General features: G+C 30.9%; 1 protein-coding gene across 1 annotated transcript in view; it reads left to right on the forward strand.

Annotated features, from left to right (window-relative positions):
• Nucleotides 1–15,844, forward strand: part of form3 (formin 3) — a 527,238-nt gene that overhangs the window by 249,572 nt on the left and 261,822 nt on the right. The window contains 1 exon segment of the mRNA XM_067050567.1: nt 5,307–5,422. Coding sequence (XP_066906668.1) covers nt 5,307–5,422 — 116 coding nt within the window.

Raw genomic sequence — 15,844 nt, forward strand, 5'->3', positions numbered from 1 at the left:
CTCCCAGTTAATGGTACCCTCTGTTATCTATATGTCTTTTTACATTACTTTAGATCTGTTGCCGACGGGGTTTTTGCCTAGGTCCGGCGGTATAATTGGTATGCCGACAAAGGAAATTATTTTAAGTTAAAAAACTCCAGCTGGTACCTCTCATACATATCATCCCCAAATAGTCAATCGGGCGTAAAAATTTTACTCTTTATTCTTCTAATTTAACAGTACCTACTGCTTTTCAGGAACCTGGAAAATTGGATCTATTTGAGAACCTAAAGAATAAAACGAGGTACCTTTTTTTTAAAAATAAGTAAAACGGTTTTTGATGAAGATCAGGACGACGGACACGGTGATAAACTGAAAGCAGGATCAATAGCTTTTGAGTAATATGCAAAAAGAAGAAAAAAGATTAACCATTCCAGTACTGAGGAAAATTAAGGCAACGTGGATAATGAATCTTAGTTTCGGATCTTAATTCTCGTTTTATCTCAACAAATAATAATTAGATATAATACCTACTTGCAGACCCCGTTTAGCGGGACCATTTAGACTTTATTGCACTATTTTTTCTTTTAATTGTAACACTAAATTACAAAAGGATATATTTTTTACGTGCCTAATATAGGTACAATTTTTTTCTAAATTGTAAGCTAAGTTAAAAGTAAATTGCCTCTATGATAGAGATTTTTATGTAGAGTTTGTTCTTTAGAAAATTTAGGGAGATAATTTGATTTACACTTGCGATCCTCATTCGAAATTTTTTTCGCCTATTCCTAAATATCTTTATTTACAACAAACATTGTATAGAATAGACTTAGCCTAAATAATACCTAAACATAGCTAATATTAAATCTTTTTTGCCGGATGGCATTATAAGAAAGAAGCACATGGTCCGGGGGACTCACATAAGTTCACACTTTGGGGGACCATTCCAGCTGATGAAGATTCGAAATTTAAATATCGATTTTGAATAAATCGTTTACGTACTTACCTGTCTCCAATTATTTAAAACTTAATCTATCATTGCTGTCCAGACAGAGATATGTACCTTACTGACTGCTCCCAATATCCGGGCGAGTGGCAGTGATCAATTGAAGAGTGCTGATGTTAACCTTTCCCGTTATAAATAACAGGTATCAGTCAGCCTTTAGTGCGAACAGTGACGCTTTTAGCAGATACGTCAATGTGATTGGTTCGTGGTGCTTCTCGCCAGGGGCCTCCACCAATCCATGTCCGCAGTGACAGCTTGTACTTCTTCAAGAGCCTTATTCAGTGACGTTTGAAGGAGTTGTAGCCTCTACATATATATCGTTTGACATGGAACAAATGTTTTGAAAGAATCTACTTTACTCTACCTGGCTATTTAACAAGCTCATTTCAGATGGATGGTGTTCAGAAATGGGTTCTAAAAATGTTTTCTATATTTCTCTTCTGTTGATTTCCCTTAAGACTGTATTCACTATCGAGAGAAATTGAAGAGTACGAAGAAAGAATGAAGATTAGGGCAGTTGTCACAATGTACAGTAAAATGATATATATGAATCACAAGGGACTCCCGGAGTTTTATTTATAATGTAGTGTAAATTAATAGAGAATTTTGGTTTTGTGAATTTTTCGTAATAGTTTGTACTGGGATTGAGCTTCCACAGAATGAGCTCCAAGTAAGAGAAATCATCATCAGGCAGCCATTTCATTATAGGTTTGATTTCAAATATTTGTACCTAGTTTGTTCGTTTCGAGTGTATTTTTTCCTAGAAACTTTTGCGGTTTCAATATTGGATTCTGTGTTTCTGAAATATTTCTCATATTAATTTCACTTTTTTTTTTTATCTGTCCCTATGCGTTAAACACATAAAATAAATTAGTCCCACTACTGCGCATGAATAGAAGATATACTTCACAGTGACCTTCTTGGAAGATTTTGTGGTCAAAGTTGTGAGCCAACCATGGATGTATCCATTAATCTTTTAGAGTTATAGAGTTGAGAATACTGAATTCACTTTTAATTTTCTAAACCATTGTTGCATCCTTTTTTTTTTTTTCATTTTTAGAAGTACCTCTTTACTGAATAATAACAAGACACACACACACAGAGTAAAATTAAAGAAAAAATAGAAACATATAAATAGAAATCAATTTAACGAAAACATTAAATAATAAAAAATATTAATATCCAAGATAAAGAAAATTGAATTTAAGTAAAAATAAAATAAATAAACAATCACTCTTATATAACATTATGCCTTGGGAACTCCGAAACAAGCTTTGCCACCCTCGAGTGGAAGGGAAAGCCGGAACACCAAGAAATCCCAGCTCTACTCTCCTAGCCGTGTGTCTGTTATTGAATGCTAGTAGAGGCAGAGTGAGAGCGCTTCTCTTATTATACTTTTATATTTATAATGAAAGGATTTAACTAGGTTCGTTCATTCCAAACCGTTTGTATGTACTTACTTCAGTAACTCGCTCTCGGTGCGTTTAGAGAACTTGAGTATATTGGAGAGTATGGAAGGTCTAAAACCTCGCCTAATTTTTGTGAGAGTACAGGCGTTGTTAAGGTTCAGAAGAAAGCGACATTAGTTGTAGTTCCAAGTAGAAGGAGACGATAGCTCTCGCCTTTACCATATGTTAATGCGCTAGTAAATAGATAAGGCAGCGGAGACAATGGGACATTGAGGAGCGGCCTTAGGTGGCCAAGCGGAAGACCAGATAAATCTGGACTCCAGGACAGATCACGATGACCACAGCTTTCTCCGCTGCTCACGCTCCGTGCCGTACACTCTTCGACACGATCCTGTCAAATAGCGGGGGCTTTTTAGGCAAGCCCTCGGCACAAATAGAGCAATCTGTCAACAAAGGGACATTGTTCTGTCTTGGGCTTGAAATAGGGCGAGTGTTGCGACAGGTCTACTTTGCTATGGCCCCAGGGGGAAAAAACAGTTTTGCTTGTGTTGTGCGAATAATAGGGTATGTGATATAATCCCTTGAATTTAAAATGGCAAATAGACAGTATCTGATCCCTTAAGATTGTTCGGCGTGTTTGGTGTATTAAGAAACGATTGAACTTAAGTAAGAGTTATTTTTACAATTTTTCTACCTGAGGGTTTGTGCATTTGAGAATCATTCAATGATTTCCACATGTGATCATGATAAAAACTGCTAAATATATAATAAATTTTGGAGAAGGTCTTACCATATTGACAAAATATCTCACTAAACAATTTTTACAAAAAAATCATTATGAAAAATAATGTAAGATTTATGTACCTCGGTGGTAAAGAATATTATGTCCATTTTTTGCCAATTTAGCAGTATTGCACATTTTTATTTAAATTTAATTATAACCTTTTTTAGAAGATAATATGGCTATCTTCATCTTTTTTTGTTAATATTTTTTCTATAAATATCTTAACATTTTAGGAAAGTTGTCGTGATCCTTCCCAGATTCCTGATTTATTTGGTCTTCCTCTTGGCCAAGGCTAAAATTTTAAAATTTGATTTTTATTATGTATTTTTTATTTCTGTAAAAGTTTTTTATGAGTAAAGAATTCGTGAAGTATCACTGGAAAAAATCAGTATGCGAATGAATTAGTAAAATTAAAATTAACAAAAGGAAAATGAAAATGTGATATAAATTAGCAATTGTCATAATAATAAATTGTAATAATAATAATATAACGTAAAGGTTTGTGAACCCGAAAGTAAAGTAAGAGGCAACGTTTCACATCCGTAAAGAAGTTTGGAAAGAAAAATAGTTTTGTAAATTCTTACTTTTTAGTTTCTAGTTGAGCAGTTTCAAAATTGTAAAATAACAAGCATTTCCCGCCTTTATTTCGATATGAATTTCGTTTCTCTCTGTTGACTGTCGACAGAGAAACTCGAGGTTACATGTTCTAGAGATTTCAAAAAAATGTCAATCTGCCCTGGTATTCAGAATAAGGAGATTTATTTCCCGTAATAAAAAAGTACTGCCAAAGAGGAAGGAATCCAATACGTCTACTGGATTTGCTATATTAATATTTTTATTCATTATTCCAGTCACTATCAAGACCCAACACAGATCGTATAATATCTTGTGCTTTTTAGATTTTGTCAGTTTCTATTTATTTTTTTTTATGATAATTCCTTTTTTATTTATGAAGTATTTAGACGCCTCATTGTTTTAGGTCCGGGAAAAACAGCATTGTTCCCGTTAGAGTAATGTGAGTTTTGAATTTAGCGGATTTTTTTGTTCCTGCAAATTTTGACAGTCTTCATCGATCAAGAATTTGTTCTTTTTACCGATCTCTTTAATATCCCATGACTCCTCAATATTTTCAGTATCCTCATCTAAAGGTTCTAAGGATTCTAATTTATTTTTTGACTTCTATATACTGTATTGAAATTTTTTTTAAATTTATTTATTACATACCAGATTGGCCTGGTGGGCCATACACGGTTGATATAACCGTTACAGTTTATTTTATTTTTTTTAACAATTGATTATGGAGCCGACTGAGTGTAGTACCATGCTTTATACATTAACACTTTTATTTAAAGGAAACTATCAGGACATACTGATCTCCTTTAAACTTTAGGAATTGTGAACATGCAATATATCTCTGAGGTGCAAAATTATTTTTGCTTTACCCTGAGGTATAGATAACCGCGCCCTAGATCAACTCTGAGGGAAGCTGCATGTTTTCCTTTACGGCCATTAATCTGACAATTTATCAATTATATTCTGTTTGTACAGAGAACTATAAAATTTTATATCTTTCAAGTAAAAGCATACTGCCATTTCAAAGCTTCTGATTTCAAAAATGGTGCCAAATTAGGTTTAATGAAAAATGTAATTATTTTATAATAATAACTGTGCGTTTATTTCTGTTGGAAAATTATTCAACTTTATAACAGGTAATGAAAATGTCTTTAAAAAGTAGGCATTAAACAACGTTTTGTACACGCTACTGGGAGTTCATTATATTCTAGAAAAAAAATTCAGTTATTTATTATCAGTGGGCAATACTGTTAATAATTATAATAAAACTCCCTACTGTTAGAAACAGATTACTGACACATATTTATAGAGTAAATTTACAAGACTTAGAGTTCCAATGGATTATATGCATAAAATAAATTATTGTTATAGTATTACAAAAAATTTAGGTGTCTATTTATCGAGGAATCTAGTTGATTCCATTCTTAAGAAATTGGCTGGAAAAAAATACTTAACTTGCCAATTTATGTGCTTTACTGACTCATTTTGAACTTTTTTATGTATTAAATCATTAATTAAATTATTTAATCCTAATGATAATTTATAACTATTGCAGCACTCGATACGAGCAGCGTGACCGTGAAGAAGCAGGTCTTCGAACTTCTCTCAGCGCTATGTGTCTATAACACAGAGGGTTACACCCGGGCGTTAGATGCTCTGGAACATTTTAAGGTATGTCTTTTGAATGCACTAATTTTTAATTATATGATGTACATTTTATAATTTTTGTTTGTTCTTCATATAATTATTAATATTTCAATTACCTGTAATACCCGAATTAACATCGCGATATAAACTCAAAACTAATAATTTTTTGAAGTTTGTTATTAGTGGTTGTGTGTTTACGAATTTTGTGAATAATTGTGTTGTGTAATTGTTGCTGACTATTGCACAACAAATCGGATTTAGCTATGCAATGACATGGCAAATAAAGTGAATAAACATACTGTAATGTTTTTGTTATTTAAAGAAATGCGATGGCTAGGAATAAATAAAAACATGATGATCAAAGGATTGAATATTTTATTGTTATGTAATAAAAAGAAAATGATCCCCAGGAAATTTTAGGTGACATACACATTTAAAATGTTAATTATGACGCTACTTAATGCGTGGTATTATACATAATAAAATCGTCTTAGGTATAGTAATAATGAATTTCCCAAATAATCTAAAACTATATTTATAACTAAAAATAAATTTATTTTTACCATAAAGATGGATTAATTATAGTACCATAAAGATGATACTTTTCAAAATCAATTTTAGAGTTCGAGTTGATAGTGAGGAAGTGATCTTGCATTGATGAACTATATAATTAACTTCTGGAACTTAATTTTGACTTTTAAAAAAAATATGCGGAGTTTACAAGGAAAATAATTCAAGAAACAACATTAAAAATTATTTATTAATCATTACTTCACTAGCAAGAAGCTATCTAAGCAGTAGGTGTACTGCACCACAGGAAAACTAAGTCCACAAAGACAGAAACATATCTGAGCTTACAAGTGTATGATGTTATATGTGTTAAAATATTAAATAATAATGAGTAAATACCTCGACATTAAACCCATGCAAAGGGAGAGTAGAGAGGAGGACAAAAGACAAAGAAGAAACTAAGATCTTCAATCAATATATATCCAATATAGCCCACCAGTTCATATTTCAATTTACAATTATGTTCATATTTTATATCACCATATATAATCAATGTTCAAAATCATACTAACAAATATTGAGCGAGATAATACTCTGTTTCAGCATAAACCCCTGTATTATTTTTTAGACTGTAATTAATCAAGTATTAGAGTAGCGGTTCCTAAAGTGCGTGATGTGGTACCCTGGGATGCTCCAAGCATATGCCTTGGGTTTTGCTTCTTTCTCAAAATCTTGTAAGAAAAAAAATTGATATTAATGTACCATATGTACAGTATATTCCAGCATTTACTTTTAACTGTATTTTTCTTATTTTCCTACATAATCAACCGCAAGAAGGATATTTGTGGCCACATTTTAATATTAGTTTAGCCCGAAAAGGGTGCCGTGGTGAAAGGAATTTTGGAACCGATGTAGTAAGGCTTTATTTTTATTTATAATGCTCGATTTAATTTATCATGTTGATTATACAATACATATCCCTTTTCACCTGCAATGATAATCTACTAATTAATTCCGATAATACGACTATCTTTTAATACTGGGATTATATGAATTAAACGTGATTTTTCCTAGACAAATACTGGTTTTAAGATAAAATATTTGTGGAAATAATATACTTTATTTGTATATATTCTCTTAAAATTACCTCATATTTTAACTAATATGTTAATTAAATAGGTTAATATTAATAGGTTGCAAATTAATTTTAAAAAAATAGTGAATAAGTGAAATAATCGTCAATCAGAGATTTTGATATGTATGATATATGTGAACAAAAAATATATTGATATTTTTGCCATATAGTCATTAGCAATAATAATAAGAAAATAATTAAATTTAAAAATAGTCACATAAATTTTAATCTTTTTTTTTATCTTCCTCTGGTAACTACATATTTCTGTATAAGAGGCTTTTACAGCATATTTGGATTTTGAGGATGTATCTATATACTTTCGTGATTTCTTGTAATTCTGCCGTTTTCTAATCAATTACTAAGTGATAAGGCTCACTCACTTAAGTAAAAAATCATGTTAAAAAACTATCTTTTTAAACTCTTTTTTGACTTGAATTTTTATTGTGACCATATAAAAAAATGAAAAGATTATTTTCTTCCTTTAAAGGAATTCTATTAAACTGGAACTGCAGTCTTTTCCTTCAGAACGGTCCAAGGTTCCCTTTGTGATGTTACGGTATGATTTCGCCAAGGACAATGATCACGGATGCAACATGATGTACTAATTAACATCAATTTCTATCTACTGTTAAAGTCATGATTATTAATAATTATTCATACATATGACTGATATCTAGTTACATCTGTATTGTGTATTTGTAGTCAAATTGAATTTTTGGTTTCCTGTTGTGTTTTTAGTATTATATTGATTTATATCTAGGTTTCTTTTGTACACCCCAAAGTGTTGAAAAACATTGTATAACGGCTTTTAAATACTTGACTGGATAATTTTAATCCGCTTAGTTGAACAATATTATGGATGTTTTTAATTTATTTAACAAAAAATAGTATAGTACACGATGGTATTGAAATAAGTAGATTTCTTACAATCGGTTAATTTAAAAATGAAATGCTTGGTTCTTGACTTAATTGACATATCTCGTACATTAGATTGTTCTATTTGATCTTTGAACCTTTGTATTTCATATATTATATGAATATTTTATTCATACTAATTAATTTTTAGTCCTGAATTTAATCTATTTCCATTTATTCTCATGGCATTGGGAGTAACCAAATCATTTATAAATTTTAACGTTTTTTAAACGGTTTTCAAATGTCTATGAATTTTCTTAATTTATATTAAATACGAACAAGAATGGGAGGACCTTATGAGTAAAGTTCTATAAATTACTTTAATTAAACCAACAAAATAGTAGTCTTTGAGTGCTTGGTCAGGAACGTTGTGGATTCGAATCCCTCCAAGATAATTTCGCGGTGGCCCTAGGAAAATTGGCATTCTTACTCTAGTCTGTGTAGGACTTCATTGAAAGAATTGAGCCAAAAAGTTGCCCTTTATTTTTATTTTTATAACTAGATAGCTTCTTTCTGAATAGAAAAATATTGTTCACCTTACTCTTTGCCTCTTCCGAAAAATAGTCTTGTTTGAAATTTTGTTTCATGATAAAAACCAAGTTCTTAGTTCTATTTAATGATTCGTCGGACTCGTTAAGAATTATAATAAATGTCTTATCGAATATTGAAATTAAAATTTAAAAAAAATCTGTATCAATCTTTTTGCCCTTTCACACATTTTAAAGAAACTGTTTCATTTCAAAGTCTGTGACTTCACAGTAAATATCAGTAATTGAACAAGTTAAATTAACAGCGCTAACACCGCTGTATGTGGTCGTGTTGACTAGGCTTAGAATAGGTCACACGAGGCTCACTCACTCGTATCTTATCGCAAAACAAGCGCCTCCAAAATGTAAATATTGTGGCAACATTTAAAAACTAAGCATGTCTTCAAGGAATTTCCATATTTCATGTCGCACCTCAATAGCTTGGAATTGAGCCCAATTATTTCAAAAACCCTTGGGGACGATAAAAAATCAGTGGAATTGGTGTTTTGGTTTTTAAAATCAGAAGATTTGCTGTCACAGATGGGATTAAGAAAAAAATATATATTTATACATAAATATAAATAATAATAAAAGTAAAACAAATGTAAGCGAGAATAAATAATAAATTAATGGTGTTGATGGCTGGTGATGTTTTACGCCACTCGACAAGAATAAACAAACGATAAATTAATACTAACATTAACAATAAATTTACATTTTAGTCTTGAACAAACGTGTATTGTTATATCTTGTGTCCTCTACTATTCCACTTCAGTTTTACCTATTTTTTGTTTTATTTTGTGACGTGTTACTTCACGATGTGAAATACCTCTACAAGTACAAGTATTACAAATACGAAAGGCGGAAATATTTTTGGTACAGTGGGAGGTTTGAGTTAGAATATTTGCAATAAATTAAAATTGAAAGAAATCCAATTATTGAAAATTTCATATGAACTTCTTTTTTGTTCGGTCTAATACAGCACCTTATCATTCAAATCGCTGCCTACTAGGAAGCTTTCAAATCCGGGCTAAAGTTGCAGATTTAGAAGTTATTTATGATGTCCATCCGGTTGGAGTTAAGTGCAGGAAGAAGTAAAGCTCAAGTTACATAAGAAGGAGATAAATGGAAACTACTATTTGTTTACAGAGATGTTACGAACAGTTCCCTGGAGGTATATGGTGACTGCTATCAGGCACTTTACTTTTGCCGGCTAAACACAGGCCATGGCTTATCGTGGACCCCCTATCGCTTCTCTTAGCCAACACCGGCCCGCGGGCGATGCATAGTCTACCGCTGTCTCCTGAGCTCAGAAGTGGGTGAGCTCATAAGAGACTACAGAAAGCAATAGAGGAATATTTTTTAAACGAATTTCGTTAATATACCTTTGTGGTAATGTGAATTAAATATCAACTGAAATATACAGTCAACCGAAGATATGAAAAAGGGATCTTCAAACAGGAAACAAATTCCCTATACAAGTATGACTCCGTTTTTTTTTAGAGATATCACTATTATTATTTAAGTAGTAAATAAATTAATAGGTGTTCCAACTACGTTATGTATTAAATATTAACATTAACATTCATGTATATTTAATTTTAATTCTTGTTTGATACTGGTTTGTTTATAAATTATAATAAAATTGACCATTTAGTGTTACATGTTTATTTGCTTATTGCTCCACTCCGATTTAGCCATTCCGGTCGTTCTAAATGATAACTGATTTTAAATACAGCTCCAATTTGACAAAGGCAGAATAGTCTGCAACTTTTTAATAAATTTGGTGCTGTGATATTTAAAATAAGCTCTTGAGCATGGCTGGAATGGCCGAAACTTATGAGTGAAGAAATAAGAAAATAAACATGTTGAGACTAAATGGATAATTTTATTATAATTGATTAACATTCATATTAAATGTTAATATATTAAATACAGGCTCCCAGGATCCCTGTAGGATCGAGAATCCCTAACGTTCTTCCACAGGATACATATTCCTTCTGCATATGTGTTATTGTATCACTTTCCTGACCCGATACTACAGTATTTTTTGTTTGGTGTGACATTAAACTAAAAGTCTATCCAAGCCCAGTCAATGGTTTTAATTCTTTACAAAAAAAAAATTAGAACTTGTGAAAAATAACACATATCCAGTTCCGTTCTGTCAATACTGCTCTGGAACAAAATTGCCTGTATTAATGCTGCATTAAAAGTACATTTCATAAACAAAGTAGTTTGGACAAATATTGATTTATTTATTATAACCTAGATAACTTATAGCTATGAAATAAACAAAGAAAGATTTTTAAAAAAATAAGAAATCTTGATTTTCGTTTTGATATCCCCAATAAATGTTTTTAGTTAGGAATAAACACGGAAAACACTTTAGACATGTAAAGGGGAATAAAAAAATAGTTCAGTGATTAGCGCAATCAACATCCTATCAGTTTTGGTATATATATTTTTTAAATCCATACTTATATTCAGGTATGACGCCGAAAAAATAAAAGAGCTATTAAGTGTTGTCGTTTTATTTCTTTATATTTAAAAAAAAAAAAATCTTTCTGCGTGTATTACATTGCATTTAGTAGACAAGAATTCATTGGTAGCCCCAGCAGTAGTTGGTAATGGTGGTTAATGAGTAAATGGTCACCCATGGAGAAGGCTATTAGAGCTATCAATTGGTCTAAAACACAGCCTCCCGCACTGATTACACCCTCATCTCCCTCCTTTTTTCTCTGTTTGTACTATTTCGATGGAAGAACCTCTGGCTGATGATAGCCTTACTTGTTTTTCTGATACGTTTTTAATTCCTCGTATCGTACAATTATGCTTTCAACGTATAATGAAGAGAACATCATTGGCAAGAACCTGTCCTTTCGAGGTGGCCTTCTAATTCCTCTCTGGGAGTTTTATGTGCGTCTGGAAATAGAGGCAGAAATTGATGTATAAATAGATTCGTATGATTATACGAAACTTATTTACATTTTTAGTATGGATGAAGGTCGATATAATTTGGCGCCCAATCAATTTTTAGAAGATTTTTTCTGAACTTCAGACGTAGAAGAAAAAAAAATGAACGAGTTTTCTTGAAAACGACATGCGTACTATTTAAAACAAAATGAAGAATGAAACAACCATTTATATTAATACGCACTTTATGAAATCCGGTTTTTTACCAAAAAATAAGAGCTTACCGCAAATGTCATGTTTATCCCGTATAAATCAAGCCGATATAAAGATCATTAAATAAAATATTTCTTTTGGATAGATTCATTTTCAGACCCAACTAATTAACAAAAGGGAAATAATGTAAGGTAAAATAATTTACATAACATTGATATAGTTCCTACCAGTGTCTAATGATTTCAGTAATGTAGGATGGGTGAACTGTATGATGAAATGTTGCAAAGAGTGGACTGTATTAGATTGAATTAAAGAGTGATTTACAGAATTAACCTTATATTTGACAAAAAAAAGAAAAGAATTAAACATTGAAATTAATACAATTAGTTGATTTTTTTGGTAAATTTACGTGATATAAAAATTAATAAATTCATTGTCTATTGTTTAATCAAATCAAATTAAAATAGATTAAATGTTGATTTTGAATTATGCTGGTTTGAGTCATTTTGAAATAGGTTTACTTTTTGAAAATAAGTTATGAAACATAATTCCATTTCAGTTGAGCTTTCTCTACTCTGTCATGCTCAAATATTGATGGGAAGAAAATGAAAAAAAAAATTCTTTCTAGGGTTTACTATATACGTGACCCAGGGCAAGGTTCTATTTTCAAAATGGTGGTTATGAAATGGTGCAGATGGTGGACATATGATTGAAGTAATTTTTTTTTAGTTTCGCTGTGTTTATGTTGTTTGGAGAATATCCTTAAACAACTGGTATTTTAAAATTAATAAAACATGATTTTTTATTAATAGTTGTTTTGTAATGTATGTTGCAACACATTCCTTAATTTAGATTTATAACTTCAGTTCGGAATCGAACTGGAGTTTCGAGGTTGCTAAGGTGACGCCTCAACTCTCTTGGCTACGACGGCCACATACCGTGAGGTACTGACCTCTTGCTTTATGTTATACCTTGGTTAATGTCAGTTATAAGTTGATTAGTGGTTAAATATGTCGATAAAGGCCCTTGTCAATCCACGTCTGTCCTTCAAAGCTCAGTAATGTAATGTTCTCGGAAAATATTTATTACAAAATTTTAATTTTATAAAAATGTTTTTCCATAAAAATTTAATATAAAAGAATTTCTAATCAATTATTTTAAAGTGATTTTTCATCAGCTTCAACCGTCACTGAGTATAGTTACATTCGACTCTTTTCTTTGTATTTATAGATTTTCCAGTTTTAATTTAGTACAATGTTACTTCGTATTTTATTCATAATTTCTTCTGCTTGTAATTTAAGTAAACCAATCCAACCGCCCAACATCATTCAGTTTCATTGAAAATCATTCAATTGGTTCCTATTTTATGTTTCGAATAATAATAATAATTATAATGAAGGCCTAACGAACCCCAAGGTTCGATGCCGATACCACTAAACGCTCTCTGCATAAATCCTTTGTATAGCTGAACTTAAATTAGAAATGTTTCCCTTTCATATAAAACAGTAGTAAGTTACAAAGGAGGTTAAACAGGAGGGTCGTTTTAATTTATCATGTGACGTACTACTTCTCCTTGTGTAGCTATGTATCTGCGGTAGTTCGTTTGATCTTACCGGTCCTCACAAATGGTCCTTGGTCCTAAGACAAATAAAGTTTTTAACTAAAATTGATCTTTATCTATAAGATTGCGGTGGGAGAGTTTCCATTTTGATTTTATTCTATTCCACAATAGGAAACCAATTAAGATGTCATTATGTAGGTTTATTGTTGTTGGGAAGAGGAGCGAAAACCTATTTACCCCTAGCCTCTATCCATCCGTTTAAATTGAGTAGCTGAACTCACCTTTGATTTTCTCAACTGGAAACCGCTTCATAATGAATACTGAAAATAGTATTAATCCATAAGTACAAGTGTACAAACTACAAATTACAAGCACTAATACTACTTTTTTATGATGGAAACGACTAATAGTTATATATATTTATAACATGTAGGTTTTTACGAGTCAGTGAAATTGTAGCAAACAAGAATACTAATAGTATTATAAAGCAGCAGGACTCAGCGCGGACAGAGTAAGGATATTATTAATTAGATGGATATCATTAATTCAATGAAGAATAATGAAATATATAACTCTTATATCTAACTACTCTATAACTAATATAACATAGTCTATGAATATGAGGGCGGGTTTAATGAGAAATGCATGAGCATACGGTACTATACTTAGCGCTATGTGACTGTATTTAATATAATGTGACTCTACTGCGGTAATACTCTCCGATAATGTAATGATGCTGCCTTGAATAATCATATTAATTATTGACAAATTAGGTAAAGATAGTTAAAATGTTAAGTGCGTTCACATTCGTAAGCGCCAACCAACTCGTTTATAGAATTACCATTAGGCAACGATCACATACTATACATTTTTTGTAAATATTTTTAATTTGCGGCTAATCGAAAACAAGGAGATCTAGCTTAATAGTTCACATCGCTGTTCCAAATAAATTGTTACACAACTATAAAATTTATGAAATTGACTTTATTGTTTTGACGGGCTCTAAAATGCAGTTACTAGATGTTTGTAAATCGGAATAATTGAACATAAAAATTCGCCATATATATAGGAATTTCTTAAGTAATATGAAGTCCTTTTACAAAAACCCATTAAATGCATTTTTGAGCCCACCAATACAATTAAGTCAATTTCCTAAATTTTATAGCTTTGTTAGTATTCATCAGGAACAGCAATGTAAACTATTAAGCTGAATATACTGGTTTTCCATTAGCCGCAAATCCAAAATATCTGGAAATATGTTTAAGATATCTAGAATATGTTTAAGACAAGAAAGAAACAAACGTCGATATCGACACGCTTTTTGTATTCCAGAAGGCCAAACTACTTTATTTTGGCAAACATATCGCAGCACCTTTTGCAAGTTATAGAAACACAATCAAATATACTTTCATTCAATAATAGTGATGTTAATATAAAAAAATAAAACAATTTTAATTCTTAACAATTTTTTTGGCTATGTATATAGAATACGTTAGGAGGTTGTTTTGTATTAAAGCTGTAGTTTTCTATTCTTTGAAAGTAACTATGGCGAAATCGACTACCATGACTACGTAGCTACCTGAGTTGTGGTAAACTGTATGTAATTATTAGAGAAAAAGGTTTAAAAGCTTCTGTGAACTTGTTTCCTGAATTGAATGTCATTTCTTACCTGCAGTAGGTTTTTTTTTGTTTTCTTTTTTTTTATGCATCAGAAAACTAATGGATGTTGATTTTATCAATAGGATTGCATAATAGAGCCAACCAAATACAAGTTGTTAGAATATGTTAAACATTATTATAATGGTGGGGATTAACACATTGGCAAATGTGCTAATGTGCAAATGGTCTTGTCATCCTTGGTAAGAATCCTTGCGGTATTCGAGAGACTCAACTAGTTGATTCTGAAGTTATCTTAGTAATTGGTTCCTTTTTATTAGATAGAACACTAGAATGAAGAAAATGAAATATTACACAAATTAGGAGGTGGGTTTCGGAAGGGGTATTCCGCTGTTGACAATATTTCTTATTTGCTAAATTATATTAAAATTCAAGCCAATTAAGAACGCCACAAGTTGTCTTGTTTATTTATCGATTTAAAGATAGCATTTGATTCCGACGGACAGTAACTGGCTTTTTTAATTATTTAAGTAATGATTTAATGTTTTTATAGCATAGCTTAAAAGTATATGTTAGTTATTTGTATTATTTTTTTCTTTTTCTTGAATAAATTACCCTTTTATGACTTAGTTTTAACATTCGAGGAATGTTTCGGACAGTTTCCGATTATCTGGTTCAGACATGTGCATACATAAAATACAATGCCTAATCAAGTTTTAAAATTATTCGGCTAATTGCAAATGAACAAGTTGAAATCAATTCCAAGTAATTTAAATATAATTTACTATTCATATAGCTAATTTCACAATTATTTATCAATTTTCAAATATATTAATTTGAGGTAAGTCCGAATATTAGAATACTAATTATTCATATTTTCCCTTACCCCAAATCATCTGAAAGACATATTTCAACAAAAATTAAAAGAAAATTTGTATATTCAAAATCTTAAATATAAGTCAGAAATGTTTTTCATCTTCTTTGTCTTAACTGTCTAAAAGTATTTCATTCATTAATTGTGATGTTAATTTTAATGTTACTATTTTTTTTTTAAC

The sequence above is a fragment of the Halyomorpha halys genome, unplaced genomic scaffold (genome assembly GCF_000696795.3).
Source record: "Halyomorpha halys isolate HHAL.00 unplaced genomic scaffold, Hhal_1.1 Scaffold898.1, whole genome shotgun sequence".
NCBI lineage: Eukaryota > Metazoa > Arthropoda > Insecta > Hemiptera > Pentatomidae > Halyomorpha > Halyomorpha halys.